We start from the raw sequence: 20,716 nt of genomic DNA on the forward strand, positions 1-20,716 counted from the left end.
CTGCAACATTCTGGACATGCTGGGGGTATGGCTGCTATATAAGTCATTTTTATAATATTAGGCTACATTAATAGAGACATTGCTTTGGCATCAGGAAAGGCAATAGAAGGACACGTCATCACATAAATGGGGGTGATTCCCTTATGGTACCATTGCATACCTACTGAGGTGATGTATTCCAACACATCACAGGGAGGTAGGATTTAAATAAGAAAAACCTGCCTGCAGGTTACAGTGTGATCGCTTCTTGCAGTACATGATTACAGCAAAAAGTAGATTAAAAAAACTACAAAGCACCCAATTGTAAGTAGTTCCCTTGCTCTTTTATACTATACTGCCAATGTCTTTTCTATTATACTACAGAAAAATTAAGAAGAGTTTGGTCAAACTACACAAGTTTCAGCTGAATTATGTCAAAGGGTATACATTTAACTAAAGTTATAAAAGTGGTATAGCAAATATAAGAGTGGAAAACTTTCTATGGGAACAAGCAGATAGCAAACAGGACCGGTTATTGGCAGAAAAATGACACTGCACATCATATCACTTGTAGAGTCAGCATAACTGTTGTTTTTACAATTAAACTACATTTCCTTTCAGAATCCATTCTGCAGTTTTTTTTTAGGACTGTGTACTGAGTCAGCCAAATGCAGTTTCAAAAACAAAGATGCCATATTTAAAAAACATTTGAACATTAACTTCATTACTAAGGAAAAAACCTAACATTGACTTATACCCTCAGCTTGTAGACTATCAATTGATTCACTTGTATTCTAATTACTGAATAGGTCTTCTAAAGTCTATAGTAAGTATGCTTGTTTTTAACTCATCTCAGGATGTTTGGCAGCAGGACTTTGTCTAAAGTTTCTCCAGTCCACTGCCATTAACTACTTCTGATGCATTTTATTTCTATCCAAATGATATTCCAAATGATAGCTGATTTGTAGGTAATAATTTTCTAGACTTTTCAGTATTTAAATTTTCACTTTTTTAATTTCTTCATGTCTTTTGAGTTTCTAATACCATGAAGGGAATGGGCCCCATTCCTAAGTCAAAGTATGATTAAAGTTCATGAAAATAGTATTGACTCAATTTGATGTTAGCCAGAAGTGCTCTTCGCAGCAGCCACAGTGTGCCCAGCATTGACACCTTCTATAATTCATATGGCATTACATGTATCGATAACATATCTGAGTGTAAATTCTTTTTAATAAGATCCATTGCTCCTACTACTCTTGGAAATGTCTGGTTATCTTTCTTCCACATTGCCCTCATTTCTGCCTTCAGATTCTGGTATTTTATGACTGTGTCTCTCTCTACATAAGACACTGTAGTCACTGGATGTAAAAATTTCAGTGATCAGTGCTACTTTTGTCTTCTTTTCATGGACTACTATATCTGGTTTTCTCACAGTTATTCTTTGAACTTTTGGTAATGGATAATCTCAAGTAATATAAACTTCATCATTTTCTATAATACTTTATGGCTCATGTTTCCAATGTTTTTCAGCTACTTCAATATTATAATGTTTGCACAATTCCCAAGAAAACAGTCTTGCCATATTTTTATGCCTTGCAGTCCTTCTGCCATTAATATATCACAACCAGCAACAAGATGTGCGACTGTTTCCAATTCTGTTTTACGAAACCTAAATTTGTCTATTTCTCCCACATGTTCAATGGACTTTGTAAACCAACTTGTATGTAGTCCACTGTCTTGGGCCACCAATATTAACTGTTCTTCTTTTGGTTTAAATTCACCACTCCTTAACCATTCCTGTGTTCAGTCCTGATCAACATGAGATTGTTCCAAGAATTTTCTGTGCTTGCAAATATATTCCACATTTCTTGCTTTCTCATTTGATCCTTTACCTTATATTCTTTCTTTTGTTTTTTTTTTTTGGCACATTCAGTTGCCGCCTGATTTTTATGTACTTCTAGTTTGATTTTCATTCCCACTTGACACCAATATGCTTCTGCTAAACTAAGCTGAGAAGTCATCTTAGACTTATTCATCTCATATTTTAAAACTTTCACTTTGTTTGGGTCTTGTGTGGTCAGCAGATATGTATGCAGTCCTACGACTGCAGATCTGTACATGTAATCAATTTCAGGGAGGCCCATACCCCCTTCAGGATGGGGAATATATAGTCTTGGTATACACTGATTTTTACAAATCATTTGATGAGCATGAAGCATCCTTTTTGTCTTCCTGTCCAGCTGATCCAACACCTTTTGGGGCCAGTCAATCACTCCAAAACTGTAAGTTAGGACAGAAAGAGCAAATTGGTTTATAGCTTAGACTTTGTTAGTAGATGTCAGCAATGTTTCAGTATTAATTTTAGTCTTCTAAAACATTCCTTACTAAGTTTTATTGGTATTTGTGCATGTTTTATAGTTGATACTCCATCAGTTCCCAAATATTTATATACTCCCTCTAGCTCAAGTTATTTTATATCGGATCCTGATGTTTTCTTGGTGCTATAGCTTTCCTGCATTAAAGGTTGCTTTTGGACATTTTCAAGACCAAATGACATTTTTTATCATTTGAAAAATTTTTGACCACTTACAGTTGTGCTTTCAGTTCCTCATTGGATGAGCTATACAGTTTTAAATCATCCACAAAAAGGGGATGAGAAGTCTTATACTTTGTTGTTTTCAGGGAGCCAAGTTGTAGCCATGACCTAATCTAGTAGACAGCACAATGGGTTAGGGGAAAGACAAAACAGCAGTGGAGAAAGATTCATCTTGGAATATCCCCCTTTGAACTTTTAATTCCTAGAATAATAACTTGTCCTTTATCATGGCTTAAATGCAAAGTGGTTTGCTACTCTTTCATGGTCGCTGTAATGTAATCGATCAGAGTAGGGTGTAACTTTTACATTTTTAAGCATTTGTTTATCCATGAATGTGGGATACTGTCTGTAAAGCCCCACCACTCAACTAGTAATCAAGGAGCCTCAGTCCTTACCACTAGCACCAGTGGGGGATGTACACTGCGAGGATGACAGACACATGCACAGTATTTCCAGATTCAGCTCTCTGCATCGAGTGCAATTTTCCTTAAGAGCACAGGGACCACAGTCAGTTCAGGGCTGGTTTCTCCCTCTTTCTCCAGATCCCCAGTAAGACTCCCCACTGGCACAGCTACAGAGTCGAGTCCTTGGCCAGGGTTTCAAACCAAGTCCTCCAATACTCTCTCTCTGTCCAACCAATGCTTCGTGTCCCTGCCCAATGAGCTGGCACACACACATTCTTGGAGATTTGTTTTACACACACACACACACACACACACACACACACACATTTTTGGAGATTTGTTTTACACACACACAGACACAGACACACACAGACACACACACACACACACACACACACACACACACACACACACACACACACACACACACACACACACACACACACACACACACACACACATACACACCTGGGGAAAGGCTAGCACAGGTTTATTAGCTATGCCCCCTTCTGCCCAGACTATAAGGTAGTTATCACTGCCACCAGAATCCCTTATCAGCTACTTTAAGGCCCTTAACAAAGGATGTGTAATCTTACTGTGTAATGTTACTGTCAATACAAATGGTACGTTGACCAAGAGCAAAGCTATTAAGATTGGCCCACACAGTGTCACCAAATAAATATACAAATACTCTCAGAGCTCAAATAACTCTAGACCGATCAGCCACAATGAAATGTTTAAATATATTTAATAATAAATAATGAAAGAACAACACAGTGACATCAGAGTTCATAATCACAGGAAATATTTAAAACAACATTGCAGGACAGTCTCAATTAAGCTTTGCTATATTCCTGACTATATCTAAGAGAATTACTATAACCCAGAAACTTACTCAGAGAAAAGCAAATGTGTGGTGAATGGGTCTTCTGGTCAGGTCCAAGACAGACTACAGAATGCTGTTTCTCTCAGAGAGTTCTTAAATTGGGTCTATATTAGATGAACAAAAGTTCATCTTAGCGAATGCTCACATGAGTGAAAATCCAGGAACTCGAAACTGCAACTGAGGGGAGCTGCACCCTACCCACCCCCCCTAAATATATATTCTAACTCTGAAATTGCACTACAGTGAGGAAAGGGCAAATATTCCCATCTTCACTGTACCACAATCTCACAATTGCGGTTTAGAGTTCCGCAATTTTCGCTCATGTGAGCGTTCGCAAAGATGAACTTTCATTCATCTAATAAAGACCCCTTAAATTAATATCTCAAATATTACTGCTGGGATAGCTTGCAAAATTACATCATTTCTTGTCATCTGATTCTATCCCAGGTAACGTCCCCACTGCTGAAAGCTAGCAGTATTTAGCATCCACCTGTGAAAATACATAGACAAGGGCTCTTCCTCAGATCTTTGCAGATCATGGAAGTCATAAAACAATAAAACATTTCTAAGACAATACAGAAACCTTTTCAGCACATACATTGTGTCTGTTGCTGCACTGAAACTGAAAGATAACATATTTTTTATGGCCTAGCAATAAAGTAATTTAATTTCAGCGATGTTTCTAAAGTTTTGTGTCTGTTGCTGCACTGAAACTGAAAGATAACATATTTTTTATGGCCTAGCAATAAAGTAATTTAATTTCAGCGATGTTTCTAAAGTTTTGCAAGTTAATTTTCTGTATTTCAGTCTCCACTGTTAAAATGTATACATTTAAACAGTTACAATAGTGTATGCATATTTCTGTTCTATTCCAGTAGGGTACACTGTGGATACATTTCAAACAGCACTTTGTAAAATACCTCTTCAGCATACATGTCTGTACAAACCATCTTATATGACATACAGCTCTAATAAATTTGTAACACAAACATGTTATATGAATCATGTTGATATTCACAAAAGACATATAATTATTTACAAAATTCCAGATACCAGTGCTGGCAGTCTCCTTTCATGACACTGTCAAATGTTTTTGTAGTTTATCCATGCCATACATAGATACTTCCCCTTATTACAGTTCTTCATTATGACTTTATTTAACAACAAATGATCATTTCTTCCATAAGATTTTCTTTTCTTAGCCTTTTGTTCTGTTGCCATGATTGAGTTTTCTTCTAAATGACTATGAATTTTTTTGGCATCAATTCCTGTGTATAGGTTATGTCTAAGTCTACAGTTTTTATTATAGCTTCCAGGCTCGCTCTTAAGTAGGAGTATTTTTTTCTGCTATTAACTACGTTGGTTTCTGTTCAGGGTGTGCATATAAATAGTTATTACTCATGTCTAAATCTTTATGCAACAATATTAATATTTTAGCCAGAAGTTATGTACTGCATCTGGGCATGGGGTTTTCCAGTTAGGAACTTTTCTTAACTTTGTTTCAATTTCTCTGGACAATACTTCATCCCATTTAATATCCTGTACATTTGAACTTCTTACTCTTTCTTTTACTTCTTCTATCCATTCAGCGTCTTTGATATGTTCCACAGGATCTTCATAGATATTTCTCCAAAATGTATCTATTCCTTCTTTTTTTGGTGGTGTTTAAAATCCTTTTGCCTTGTTTCCCAATTCTCTATATTACTTTTTTTGGGGTCATCAATAAATTACTGATTTTTATACTTTTCCTTTCTATTTATCTGCATATCTTCTAAGTTTTTCTGCCTGCGCTGACATTTTTAGTTTATTTGCGATAGTGTAAGATAGAGCCTCATCTGTTCTGATACTGTGCATTGCTTTTATCCTGTCAATCTTTCTGTGTATTTTTGTTGATCTGTTCACTCTTCTGTACTCTTCTAACAGTGGCATTTCTTGTCTTAATTGCTTTACCGTTGTCTCTATTCGATACTTCCATGATGACATTTTATTTCTCCACTTCCTTTCCCTTACCGTCCTGTGTTTTTGCGGTTAGACTTTATCTTTTATTAATTTAGCTGCACAGTAATATAGCCTATTTGCTTCTTTTAAATCACATGAATTTCTATGAACAGTCCTAATTGCTGTGTTCATTTACTTTATCAAAATGCCAACTTTTTGCATTTATTGACTTTCTGTAGTCTGTTTCTTTCACTTGATCTTAATATGTCTGTCCATCTCTATTAAATCAAGCAACTCTTGTATTAGATCATTTTCTTCTAAACTGAGGACACATGCTTTGTTTCTACAGAAAGTTCCAGAGTATCTTCCTGTGCCACATTCTATTCAGTTTCATCCTGTGTCATCCATTGCTTTTTTATATGGGAACTCACTGGCCAATCACTCCACAGCGTTAACTGTGCCAGAGTTGCCACAGTTTCCTGTTCCTTCCCTTGCTGTGCAACTCCAATTGAACCTTTGCACTGGGTTTCTGTGGAAAACTCCAAAGTAACTTCATATGACAACAGATCAGATGTTTCCCACTCCACTGGTTTCTCCTTTATTTGGAGATTCATTGCTCTATCCTGCTGTGGTGTTATCAGATTTAGATTTTCTACAGTAAATCCTTCACATAGTAGGTACTCCATAACCTCATTTTCTGTTTATGTACCTTCTCCATTACTAATCCCGTTTTCTACTTTTCCTCTTTGTTTTCTTATTGTTTGTATTGTAAAGTTTTCTATATCCAGATGCATTTGCCTGTATTTCTCTTCAAATATCTTTGGTGCTGCTGTTTTTATATTGATTAGTTTCGCTTTTTTATTGGGATAAATATTGCACTATATTAAATCTCTTTTTCGTTCCCGCATCCATATTTCTTCTTCATATGTCTCCTGTTCCTCCTGTTTCTCCTTACTTAGGTGACTCGCTGTTCCATCATGCTGTGATATAACCTGTGTTAGACTTTCTATACTAAATCCTTCACTTCACAGGTGTTCCATAACTTCAGCTTCTATTTTTTTTTAATTTCTTCTTTACTAATCTTCTGTTCTACATTCCCTCTTTGTGATCTTATTTTTTGTATTGTAATTTTTTTCATATCTGGATGCCTTTGCCTTATTTCTCTTCAAATAACTTTGGGGCTGCTTTTTTGTAAATATTGCACCATATCAGATCTCTCTTTCTTTCCCATGTCCATACTTTTTTACACCTTTAAATATCTGTAGATTTTGTTCTTTATATTTTCACGCTTCCTCAGTCACTTCTTTTTCCAAATGGCCAAAGGTTTCTTGGTCTGTATAATGCTTTTCATAAATCTGTTGTATTAATGAACACAGATTTGCATTTGAAGCCTTTGACAGTTTTTCTTTTGCAAATATTTTTTTATTTTCTTTAATTACTGCCTTAATCTTTATGTATAACTTCTGTTTGTTAATTATAGGCTTCTTGCATAATAGTAATAATACATAATTTCTTTCTTGTCCTCAATAGTCCACTCTGTCATCTTAATGCCTCTTTTTTAGCACATTAGTTTTTATAATTTTTGTGGACTACTATTTCCTTCTACAACAGGGGCCAGACCGCACTGTAGGAATGTTTCTAGGTCTTGAAGATTCTACACTGTCATTTTTTCCACTCCAGGTACCAGTGCACCTGCCAGAATTGGGCACCCAGCTATCTTTTTTATTCTTTTAAGCTACTTCTGTCCATGATATATGCTATATAAACACAGTCTATATATCAGTGTTGTCTTGGTGCTATTTTGTGAAAAACAGGGTCTTCCTCATGATGGTACTCACCAAGACTTGACGAGGAATTCAATTCCACCAATATTACTCTCCCTTGCTTAGTGATTTAGTATCAATCCATTCGGACTCCTTATCATCTCTCCATTCAGACATTTCCTGTGCTTCTGTCCTAATAGGTTCATAAGTGAATACTAGGCTAACTGCCCTGAAGGGCCATTTTAAGCCTAGCCAATAACTCAAGGTGAAAATCAAATGCTGTACCTTGTGCCTATGAGGCAAACACTTTAACCATTATGCCAAACCTCCTGCCAGCACCTAATGTTCTGTGAGATACTGCTTGCCTTGTTATGCTTTCCATTCCCATCTTGATGTGGACATATTTCGGCCATTGCAGCCTCCCTCCATGTTTTTTTCTTAGAATATCTTGTCCTTGTCCTTTTATAACAAGCCCTCTTGAGATTGTTGACTTATTCTACATCTGTATGCATTTTGGAATGCCCCTGAAAATGTATTACTACCACCAAGACTCATGGATGCATAAGACATGTTTCTTTTAAAAGCAGAGTAAGTGTAAATAAATAGTGCCCATCAATTCCAGTTGCCTCAATGTAAGTAAACCTCTTACCTTTTGGGAGCAATTCCTTTCCTTTACTGCTCACTTCTTTTAGCATTCCTTCCATTTCGAGGCTGCAAAACAACAGTGGTATCCAGAGTTAGTATGGGTTGTTTAAGCTCAAAAAGCTGATTTTTATAAAAGAAAAAAAAATGAAAACTTGAATAGATATTTAAGACATGAATACCCTAAAGAGAAAGAATGGTCTTCTGTGTGTCCCCAATGTGTCCTGTAAATTAAATTTAAAACAAAATTATTTGAAAAATATATGGAAAGTACAACCGTTTCATTTATTTAACAGTTACCATAGTCCATGTGATATTGATATAATGCTCATGTGTTACAAAAGTATCTTCTGGTTTTAGAAATGCCATGTCTCTGTTTTACTCTATGTTTTTGAACAAGCTCTGGTTTTCTGCTGTAAGAACAATGCTGCAAACCTGATTGTCTTTATTTGTATTATATCTTTTCCTGGTAAGTCTAGAAAGCCAGGACCTCTTTTAAAGAGCCATCCACAAGACATGTCTGCTAATGCATGCAGGAAAGCAAAGAATCAACCCCTTAGTAAAATAACAAAATTATTAGGAATACAAATATGTACAATGTATGGAGATCTGAGCAGCTGCACTGCTAAGGAGAACAACATTTAGGCTGAGAATTATTTGTAAATTGTTGGTCTGGAGCATTCACCCAAGTAACTACAAATAGCAAAACTTCAGCAAAGAGGGTTACTGGTAAAAGTGACAGGAAGGCTGGTCATTATATGAGAGAACTGACTAAAACACAGTTTTAGACATGGTCACCTCATGTTGCAAGCAGCTGTCTGAGCTATGGCCAGGCACTTTCTAAGGCTCTGACAGTTTGTACTTGACAATGGACATTATATTTTTGTTGGGGACTGTACTCTTGGTCATCATAGACCATTTAAGGAACAACGTCTCCTTATGTAATATGTATATACCAGTTATTCAATTTGTCCTTAAAGTGGGATATATCACTGAAAACCCTAGCTTATTCCATTACCAAACACACTCTATATGACAGAATAATCTCATGACTCATCTGCTGCATTTGTTCAACAGATGCACTTGGCATTAATCCCAGTGTTACTCATAGTGATTCATCTTTAAAGGACTTAAAAGTTTAGCACAGCTTTCCATTGATTAACTCATATTTATGTTCATTATTTGAATTTCTTTTGTGGATGCACATTATATTATTTCTAAGATTTATAACCTATATGAACAAAACATGATTTATAACCTATATGAACAAAAACATCAGCTATATTCAGTTATTGGTATAATGATTTCCAAATTATACAAACAAAAGCATATTCAATTAAAGTTTGATACAGTTTGGTCAGTATTCTTGAATCCCTTGAAGAAATAGACTTAAAAGTAGTCAGACTAGTCTGCTTGCTTTAATTTTGACTGTAACAGCATTCAGTTTGAGGCTTGTTGTTGTTGTTTTTCTTTTGGCTTTTCCCGGTTAGGGGTCGCCACAATGGAACTCCGGTCCACTAATGACTGGCAGTAGATTTTTTATGGGTGCTGAGGTGCCAGCTCGACACCCAACCTTCAACGAAGGCACGCCCATTCTATGCATGTCTTTCGAACGCCACTCAACTGCAGGTGGGACATACAGACTCCACACAGAAGGTGCTCCAGCTGAGAATCGAATGGGAGAACCTCTTGCTGTGAGGCAACAACGCTACCGCTGCACCACTGTGGCTTGTAGTGCTTTGAATTACAGTTTAGTGCATGGAGCATGCTGATTACACTCTGATATTAGGAAAAAGACAAACCAGTTATGCGCCAGAATAGTGCGTGACCTGATTTTACCAAATGTTAAGCACCCCCTGAGAAAGTTGTTAAGGATGGGTCCGATGCTAGGCAGTAATATCTGCATGTACTCACTAGCAAATGACAGTGGCAGAACAAAACATTTGTTTCTGCTTCCTGTCCATACAATTAACATGTCCCTAACTTCCTGTAAAAAAAAAAAAAAAAAATTAGGAGAGTTGCTGGAGTAACAGGATGTGTGTTCACCTGTGTAGTGTGAAGAACATCTGCTGAGCCTCAAATGTATGTCATTATTTAATGACACCAAACCTCAATGATTTGTTCGGAAATCACATGTTTATGAGGAACAGACCAACAATATGAAGCAATAATGTGGATGTCCTGCAAAAATCTAGACAGTGGAGAGGTATAGTGGTAAATGTAAATATAACGTACATACATATGTACAAATATTTCAAGCATGGGCATTAATGCCCTTCTAGCTTGCCAATATACCAAAACACTTGTTCCCATAATAAGTGTCCAAGCTGATCTTAAAAATATCTAAACTAGTATTTGCTTTAATGTAATTTGGTAGTCTGTTCCTTGCATCGGCTATTCTGTCCGAGAACCAATTATTACACTTTTCATTCCTATAGAATATTCTAGCTCGGTTGTCTGATGATTCTCTAGTACTTTTTGATAGCCCCAAACATTCCCAGAGGTAGTTGTCTCTAAATGTCCTATATAACTGAATAAGATCTCCTCTTAGATATCTGTAAAAAACACTGCACAAGTTCAGATATTTGAGTCTTTCATAATAATTTAAATTTTCACATCCATGAATGCTCTTGGTATATTTCTGCTGTACTCTTTCCAGTTTATTCATGCTTGTTTTCTTATAGGGTTTGCATATTGTTATTCCATACTCAAGTTTGGGTCTAATGTAACTAACAAACAATGACGTAATCATTTGTTATTACCTAGACTTTATAATTCTTTTTATACAACTGATAGTTCTATATCTATCATTAATCAATTGGTTGATATGATTAGAAAAACTCATAGCTGAATCTACCTATATAACCAGGTCCTTAAATGAGTCTATAGTTTCAATCATTGTGTGCTGTATTAAATATTCACCTTTCAGTTTATGTCTCCCAAATCTCATATGCTTAGTTTTTGATGTATTTATCAGCATATTATTCTCCTGTGCCAAATGGTCAATTTAGTCAAGTTATTTTGCAGACATGCCTTATCTGTAACACATGTAATCATTTTACCCAATTTCAGGTCATCTGCATATAGACAGCAGAACACCTCAGAGGAAAAAGTTAGATCTGAAAGATACAGTCTAAACAAGTAAGGGCCTAGGATAGTGCCCTGTGGGACACCCTGACTATAACCAAGGATTTTACCTGGCCAGTTGCTGTATGATACTTGCCATGTCCTATTTGTAAACCATGCAGCTATCCATCTTAACAAGAGTACATCAATACCTAGTTGTACTAATTTATTGATCAGTGTATGGCCCTGTCAAATGCTGAAGTTAAATCTATATAAATTACATCACAGCACAATTTTTTATTCATAGCTTTTGTTATATTGTTATAGAACTTCATGTTACAGGTGGTAATAGATTTGTTTTCAACATATGCATGCTGATATATGGTTTCAAGCCCCAACCTATCCAGTTCTGACAGTAACTTAGCCAATATTACCTTCTCCATTATTTTTCCACAACATGAAAGTAGACTTAAGGGTCTATATGACTGTGGGTTTGTCTTAATCTCCTTTCCCTTGACGACAGGTTTAATAAGCGCATGTCTCCAATCTTGAGGAATCTCCCCATATTTACAGTGGATATAAAAAGTTTACACACCCTTGGCAAAATGCCAGTTTTTTTATATAAAAAAATGAGACCACAATAAATAATTTAAAAACTTTTTCCTCCTTTAATGTGACCTATAACCTGTGCAATTCAATTGAAAAACAAACAAATCTGTTAGGGGAAAAATTATAAAAAATAAAGAACGTACAATACACTGGTTGCATAAGTGTGCACATCCTTAAACTAATACTTTGTTGTGTGTGCACACCCTTAAACTAATACTTTTTGAAGTACCTTTTGATTTAATTACAGCATTCAGTCTTCTTGGGTACACACCTGTCATCAATTAAAGAGACTCTGATTAACCCCAAATAAACTTTATCTGCCCTAGTAGCATTTTCTTGACATTTACTCAGTTGCCTGCTACAGCAAAAGCTATGGTTATCAGAGAGCATACAAAGCATCAAAGGGATCTCATTGTTGAAAGGTATCAGTCAGGAGAAGGGTACAAAAAAATTTCCACAGCATTGCATATACCATGGAACACAGTGAGGACAGTCATCAAAAAGTGGAGAAAATACCAGGCAACAGTGATGTTGCAAAGAACTGGACATCCCTCCAAAATTAATGAATAGACAAGACAAAACTGGTCAGGGAGGCTGCCAAGAGACCTACAGCAACACTGAAGGAGCTGCAGGAATTTCTGGCAAGTACAACAATCTCCCGTATTCTCCATTTGTCTGGAGTATGGAGCAGGGTTGCAAGACGGAAGCCTTTTCTTACACAGAAAAACATCCAGGCCCAGCTAAAATTTGCAAAACAATACATCAAGTCTGCCAAAAGCATGTGGGAAAATGTGTTATGGTCTGATGAGACCAAGGTTGAACTTTCTGGCCACAATTCCAAAAGGTACGTTTGGTGCAAAAACAACACTTCGTATCACCAAAAAAACACTATCCCCACTGTGAAGCATGGTGGTGGCAGTATCATGCTTTGGGGTTGCTTTTCTTCAGCTAGAACTGTGGCTTTAGTCAAGGTAGAGGGAATTATGAACAGTTCCAAATACCATTCACTTTTTGCCCAAAACCTTCAGGCATCTGCTAGAAAGCTGAAGATGAAGAGGAATTTCACCTTTCAACACAACAATGACCCCAAGCATACATCCAAATCAACAAAAGAATGGCTTCACCAGAAGAAAATTAAAGTTTTGGAATGTCCCAGCCACAGCCCAGACCTAAATCCAATAGAAAATCTGTGGGGTGACCTGATAAGGGCTGTGCACAAGAGATGCCCTCGCAATCTGACAGATTTGGAGCGCTTTTGCAAGGAAGAGTGGGCAAATATTGCCAAGTCAAGATGTGCCATGCTGATAGACTTCTACCCAAGAAGACTGAGTGCTGTAATTAGATCAAAAGGAGCTTCAACAAAGTACTAGTTTATGGGTGTGTACACACAACAAAGTATTAGTTTACGGATGTGCACACACAACAAAGTATTAGTTTACGGGTGTGCACACACAACAAAGTATTAGTTTAAGGGTGTGCACACTTATGCAACCAGCACATCGTACATTTTTTTGTATTTTTCCCCTAACAGATTTGTTTGTTTTTCAATTGAATTGTACAGGTTATAGGTTACATTAAAGGTGGGAAAAGTTTTGAAATGATTTATTGTGGTCTCATTTTTTTATATCACAAAAACTTGGCATTTTAACAGGGGCATGTAAACTTTTTATATTCACTGTATATGACCTAGTGAATAATGAATATAATGATACCGTAAGTTCTTGCTGAAGTGTTCTCAGGTCATTGTTACTAATTCCGTCTCCTTCCTGTGCTTGCTTTGGATCCAGTTTGTGCAGTTCTTTTTCAATATAATCTAATTTGATTCCAGCATCTGGGGTTACCTGGATGTCACTAGGACAACTTATCACCCCTTTTGTGGAGCCAAACTGCTCTGCATAAGATTTTGTAAATATATCTATAATCTGTTGTGTCTGAGAATAAATTTTAGAATCTGCACACAGTTTAGGAATTTGTGTGTCTTTACTCCTTCCACATCTAATGTATCTATAAAAAGCTTTCCTGTTATACTCAATATCTTTAAATACATTTTCTTAAAATTTTTCTTAATCTTGTCTCACATTATACTTAATCTGTTTGTCCAACTTGTTTATTTCAGTTTTCAAAGTTGTAGTTCAACCTCTCTTCCATTTCTTATATTTTTTTTGTCTTTCAACTTAATCAGATATCTTGTTCTTATGAAAATATATCCCCTTGATGTTCTGTACCTAGATCCATATGTTAAACAATTTTTTTTTTTTTGCACTCAAACAATTTCTCTTTCAAAAATTTCCACATTCCACCTGCAGTTTTGAATCAATATTATTCTAGTCTGTTTCTGGTAAATTTAAGTCCCCAGCTAATATTATTCTTCCCTCTTGTGTTTCATGCAAGAAATGTATGAATTCCTCTAGGTCATCTGTACTTGACTTTGGTGGTCTGTACACTCCAACAATTGTTATATGTTCCAGGGTTGTCTTTATTGTCACAGTTACACATTCTATAGTATTGGTGTTATCACTGAACATGTAATAATCACAGGCCTCATAATTATCTTTAATCCCTATCATAACACTTCCACCTGATTTTTTGTTAGAATGTCTGTTACAATAAAATCATTTATAACTTGACAGAACTAGTTTCCAGTCATTGTTCCTTAACCATGTTTCACATACAATAACAACACCAGTCTTGTGGGAACGTAGCAAATTTTACAATAAAAAAAACTTTATTATTAATGGTTCTAACATCAACAACCCCCAGAGATGCATCAAATGTTGCTATCTATGAACTGTTACATTTTTGACCTGGCAAAAATCCTGCCTAGTGTTTTTCAAATATTGCAAAATATCTGCAGCAAAAATTCTCTTCCCTGATCTTGACAAATGCATGCCATCCTGTCTGAACACGTGTGCCCAAAACTAGGCTTGGATGCTCTACACATTTCCGTTTTTTAAAACAGGACATTTTTTCCATGTAGGCATTTACCCTAAAAATCTTTTCGTCCACAGTGACCTGACTATCATTTCTATAGGTGATTTGTGAAAAATAGGTCCTAACACCAGTACAAGCTATACTATCTAAGCCAACATGAATAAAAATGGATCCGTACTTCCTTACATTAAGGCATTCCAAGGCTTGTCTCACATTTTCTATTTTTGCTCCTGACAAGCATAACACTTCGATCTTCATTATCTTCTTTGCAGATATAAGTAAGTGTTCCTCTAATAATTGAATCTCCCATTACAAGAATATCTTTGCTGGCCAGCTCTGAAGAATCTTCAGCTTCTAATACAGTAATATCTGCTCTATCGATTGTTACAAAGTATAGATCTTCATCACCATTAGTCTTTTTAATTCCACTGTTTTCATTGTGTATTCAATTCTCATCCAGCTGGTATTGTAAATCCATCGCTTGAGCCATGTAGTCAACATCTGTCTTTCTCTTCTTTTTTCTTCCTCTCTAACAGTGCTCGCTAAGTGTTTTATGGCTTTGAAAGCCGGGAAAACACTTAGCAAATTTTCCCCTTTAACTAGTAGTACATGGAGAATATAAAGCTCCATGCACTATAAAGAATTATGATTGTCTCACCAACCTTAACCCCTTACTATATGTTCTTGACTTGGATGCCAAGATTCACCTCACAAGCTTCGCTCTCGAAACAATTTCCTTGACATCCATGTCTTGAACACATGATAACCAGGTTATGATCAGCGACCTGATCATATTCCTCTATATCCAAGTTCTTTACTTCATTAACAACAGAAACTGAGAGATTAGATAAATTAATCTGTGGTCTGATTGTTCTTATTTATTTAATTTGCAATTTATTAACTGAGCAAGTAAACTGGTCTACTGATCCTTTTCAGTCATATAACTGGTCACTGAATATTATCTATTTAAGTTAAACATGTAACATAAAAGTATTGGGAGCCATCTGGTGTAACCATTTTAAGATGTACCCTGTATCATAATGTATTGTGCGCGCACACACACACACACACATACACACACACACACACACACACACACACACGCGCGCGCACACACACACACACACACACACACACACACACACACACACACACACACACACACACACACACACACACACACACACACACACACACACACAGACATTGCCCCTGACAAGCTAAGTGAAGATGAGTGTGTGTACTGACATATGCACATGCTCATTGGACACTTGCATACATGCAAGTTGGAGAAACATCAGCTCATCTAAGGCATCCTTTGGTGCTGTGGAGGAAATCAGAGCACATGGATAAAAATTAAACAGAGACAAACGAGGACATGTAAACTATACACAGAAACAACAACAGCCAAGAACTTAACAAGAAAACCAAATTTTGTGAGATGGCAATCCTGCTCACTGCAGTACTGTGGCAATAATCAGGTGCTGTCAGATACAACCTGCCCAGCCCATCAGAGACAACCACTTATTGTCTATAATGCTAGTTTATGACTAGCAGGAAAATTAAAGAAATTATGGCAAGCTAGTTACTCATAGACTGCAACCCCGCTTGTGTACATACATGTATAAGCCACAGCAACAAGTAATTTACACTCATTTTTACCAAATGGAATACATTGTGTGACACTGCACCTGCAAAGTCAATTCAATGACTATATAACTGTGATAACATAACTGGGTTAAGTCACTTTTATGCACAGATAGTCTCTGTACCTACTTGATTGACTCTGTTCATGCTCCTAATATGCCTGATTGTCATTTAAAAATGCCACAGCAAAAGTATTTTAACTTGCTTCTCTTAAACACAAAGCAGTCCAGCAAAGCCATATTAATGGCTGTTTAACTTAATCAAGCATCAGCAGGATCAGTCATTTTCATGTACAGACTACCCCCACACCAAGCAGTTATAGCCACTTTGTTGAATGAGTATTCTTCAAGTATTTGACTGTAATAATAATAATAATTGCTATAGTTACTGTAGTAAATTATTCCATCTCTGTTTCATAGAAATACCCAGAAATCAACCACAGTAAAGTACTCCTGCTTGATTCACACAAATGCACATTAGTCTAGCACAGCCAAAATGATTGTTTAACATTGACAAACAGCAGCAGGACAGGCACAGTAAATCTCATCCATAGACAGTCCCCTTAGTTAACAACTACATGGACTTTGTGTACACCTTTGATGTCTTATTGTAATTAATTAAAAAAATGACTACAGTAAGTTACTTTGGCTCCGTTAAAAATACACCATATCCAGCCATTTTAACTTGATTTGCAGATATTGCCACAGGAACTTATCTCTGTTAAAAATACTCATTCTTCAGGTGGCAGACGCAAAAAGAAGATAATATTCTGCTGTATTTCTATGCTCAGCAGTCTGCTTTGGAGTTACTGCTACATCTGGCAGTTCATTTTACTTGAACAGTAACTCTCTCTCCAATGGTTAAATGCCTTGATGCCTGTAGTCTGCATCTTTACGGTACCGTTAGAACTCCTGTGAGATTTTTTAACACTCAGAATAAGGCATGTTCCTCATAATTGGGTACAGTTTAAATGTGTGCATATCTGGGTGCCTACTAGGGTCTACAAAAATTAGCTGCTATGCTGTGCATGAGCTACACCCCACCTATATCATTCTCTGATATTCCCAGCACAGATCTGAATGGCACTGGCCCTGCAGACTCTTGATACTGTTGTGGCCATTACCCAGCATCATTAAACATTTCTGGGTAGGTTCCACCTACCATGACGTGGACCTTTGAGGCTCTGTGATTTGTTGTGTAGATCACTGCTGGAATGGAGCAGAAAGCCCAGAAATTAAGAAGTGTGCGTCACTTTCTTTACCAGGTGCTGTAACCACTGATACTTCCAGCAGGGTTGCTGTGGCAGGAGTATGTTTTAGTAAAATAAATAATGATAACAATAAGATACATGTCTTGGTTATATATATATGCCTAAAGCTTACCATGAGTGCAGGGTCCCTATTGGGCCAAATAGGTCCATTTGTATTAAGGCTGGCCCTGCAGACAACTAGGCATAAACAAGGTACATTTTCCTATTTCATTTAAACTCCCTTTATTATTTTGTAAATATACTCAGCCATATCCCTTCAGCTTTGAATGTTTTTATTTTCCTGTCACAATCAGGGTTTGGGATGTTTTACTGTAATTACCAGATTTAATTTTTTTTTTAACTCAGGCCTCCATTTTTATATAAATATGCAGTCATCCTTTACTTACAAACAAACAGTCTTTTTTAAATATTTACTGACTGTAACAGTCTGTATTTCCACTGTGCTTCTCAGTAAACTGTTGTGTGCATGCATCTCCGCTGTGCTGCCCAACAAACTGTTGTGTGCATGCATCTCCGCTGTGCTGCCCAACAAACTGTGGTGTGCATGCATCTCCGCTGTGCTGCCCAACAAACTGTTGTGTGCATGCATCTCCGCTGTGCTGCCCAACAAACTGTTGTGTGCATGCATCTCCGCTGTGCTGCCCAACAAACTGTTGTGTGCATGTATCTCCGCTGTGCTGCCCAACAAACTGTTGTGTGCATGCATCTCCGCTGTGCTACCCAACAAACTGTTGTGTGCATGCATCTCCGCTGTGCTGCCCAACAAACTGTTGTGTGCATGCATCTCCGTTGTGCTGCCCAACAAACTGTTGTGTGCATGTATCTCCGCTGTGCTACCCAACAAACTGTTGTGTGCATGCATCTCCTCTGTGCTGCCCAGCAAACTGTTGTGTGCATGCATCTCCGCTGTGCTGCCCAACAAACTGTTGTGTGCATGCATCTCCGCTGTGCCGCCCAACAAACTGTTGTGTGCATGCATCTCCGCTGTGCTGCCCAACAAACTGTTGTGTGCATGCATCTCCGCTGTGCTACCCAACAAACTGTTGTTTGCATGCATCTCCACTGTGCTACCCAATAAACTGTTGTGTGCATGCATCTCCGCTGTGCTGCCCAACAAACTGTTGTGTGCATGCATCTCCACTGTGCTGCCCAACAAACTGTTGTGTGCCTGCATCTCCGCTGTGCTACCCAACAAACTGTTGTGTGCATGCATCTCCCCCATGCTGCCCAGCAAACTGTTGTGTGCATGCATCTCCGCTGTGCTGCCCAACAAACTGTTGTGTGCATGCATCTCCGCTGTGCTGCCCAACAAACTGTTGTGTGCATGCATCTCCACTGTGCTACCCAACAAACTGTTGTGTGCATGCACACAGCAATAGGCTAACACCACCTGATCTGTGCTGTGCATGCGCACAGCAATATGCTAACACCACCTGATTTGTGCTGTGCTTTGCTCTCCTCCTGTCCTAACTTTATACCTAATAGTTCTCTGTCCACAAACTACATCAGACACCTAAGAAATACTAGAGCATATCTATTCCCATTATTTTAAGCTGTCAGTGCAACCTGCAGTACTAAGAAGGATTTAGCTTCATGGAATAAATATTCACCACAGGCATAGACTTACCTTTGGGAATTTTAAATACACAGTGAATAAAACTATAATAATTAATTTACTGTGATATTCATGCTAACCATCATTTTAAGTAAATCAGCAGTAGAATATAGTCGAACACATACATCAATACCATGCTGTTAACAAGGATGCTAGAAGGTGCACTGGCAGACAGTAAGAAGGGTACTTAGTGATGCAAAAAGGTGAAATATTTACATTTTTTTTTTGCAATGTACCACCATATGAGAAGCACCTATCCTATGTGATATAATTGTATTTAGTGTCAATATGAGTAGGGACTGCAAATAAATTGTGTACAAGAATAAAACTGAAGCCAGTGTTGACCTTGATTATCTTGTGATCCAGTGGTAACACCGGTATTGTTAATCTAGCATACCATTCTGAACTATCCATTGTTTTAACCCATGTCAAAAATTGTAAGAAAGATGCATACTTGTTGCACCATTCACAGAGAGGGTCTGCTTGCTACGAACTTGAATGCCTACAGGAAATATTGAGGGAAGCATTACTTAGAATAGGAATAAGACAATCTTGCAGCTGGATAGTATTGGTCTTTATAGTATGTAAACTGCATAGTGGCAAACAATTGTAGTATATGTGAAAGGGGTCTATATTACTTCGGCATCTTAGGTTGTTGAATGGTTAATGATCGACACCTAAACGTCGAAGTTTCAAAATTGCGAACAGCCATATAAGCAAATTCTTTCCTCTGGAAAGAATTTGCTAGGGCGTCTGGAAATAAAATTAACTTTTCAACCTAAATATAGTGGGGGGCTTCACACCCCACACCTCGATGTGGGGGGGGGCTGTGCCCCCCACGCCCCCTAACTAAATATACCAACTCCGAGATCCCACTGCATTGGGGAAAGGGCAAATCTCTATGACTGTTCGTGATTTTGAAACTTCGACGCTTATGTGTCAGTCATTGAGCATTCGACAACCTAAGCTGTTGAAGAAATAATGTAGACCCTGTGAAAGCAGGGACTCAAAGGATAAATTTCTGACTACAGTCCTAAGACGATATCAAACACATTGTGCATTTGGAAATTTACAAGCTGTAGAACCTCCACAGCTTGTGTATTTTGTATTTTCAGTTTCTCAGTAAAATGAGTGTGCTGTTAGGACTATAGTCAGAAACAGACGAACCGCACAGTTTTGATTTATGGCTTGTGTCTGGCATGAAAAAACAAAAAAAGTGGTGACAATAAACACTCCAATTCATAGTTTAAAAAACTGCTCTGAACTAAGCTGTTAGCTTGTCTTTGGACAAAACCAATAATTCCTATGGACAAATTTTCAAAGAGTTGCTGAGGTATACGTTAAATAGGGGTCTAGTGAATTACTCATGA

General features: G+C 37.3%; 1 protein-coding gene across 2 annotated transcripts in view; it reads right to left on the minus strand.

The window, feature by feature from the left end:
• NMS (neuromedin S) overlaps window positions 1–20,716 on the minus strand; it is a 543,705-nt gene that overhangs the window by 91,503 nt on the left and 431,486 nt on the right. For both annotated transcript variants that reach the window (XM_044071128.1, XM_044071127.1), the window contains 2 exons: window positions 8,391–8,432; window positions 8,216–8,277 (listed from right to left, as the gene is read on the minus strand). In XM_044071128.1, the coding sequence (XP_043927063.1) occupies window positions 8,239–8,277; window positions 8,391–8,432 (81 nt within the window). In that variant the 3' untranslated portion in view covers window positions 8,216–8,238. The remainder of the gene's footprint in view (window positions 1–8,215; window positions 8,278–8,390; window positions 8,433–20,716) is intronic.

This window comes from Protopterus annectens, chromosome 5.part0 (genome assembly GCF_019279795.1).
Source record: "Protopterus annectens isolate FY-2018-M chromosome 5.part0, PAN1.0, whole genome shotgun sequence".
In the NCBI taxonomy this organism is placed as follows: Eukaryota; Metazoa; Chordata; order Ceratodontiformes; family Protopteridae; genus Protopterus; species Protopterus annectens.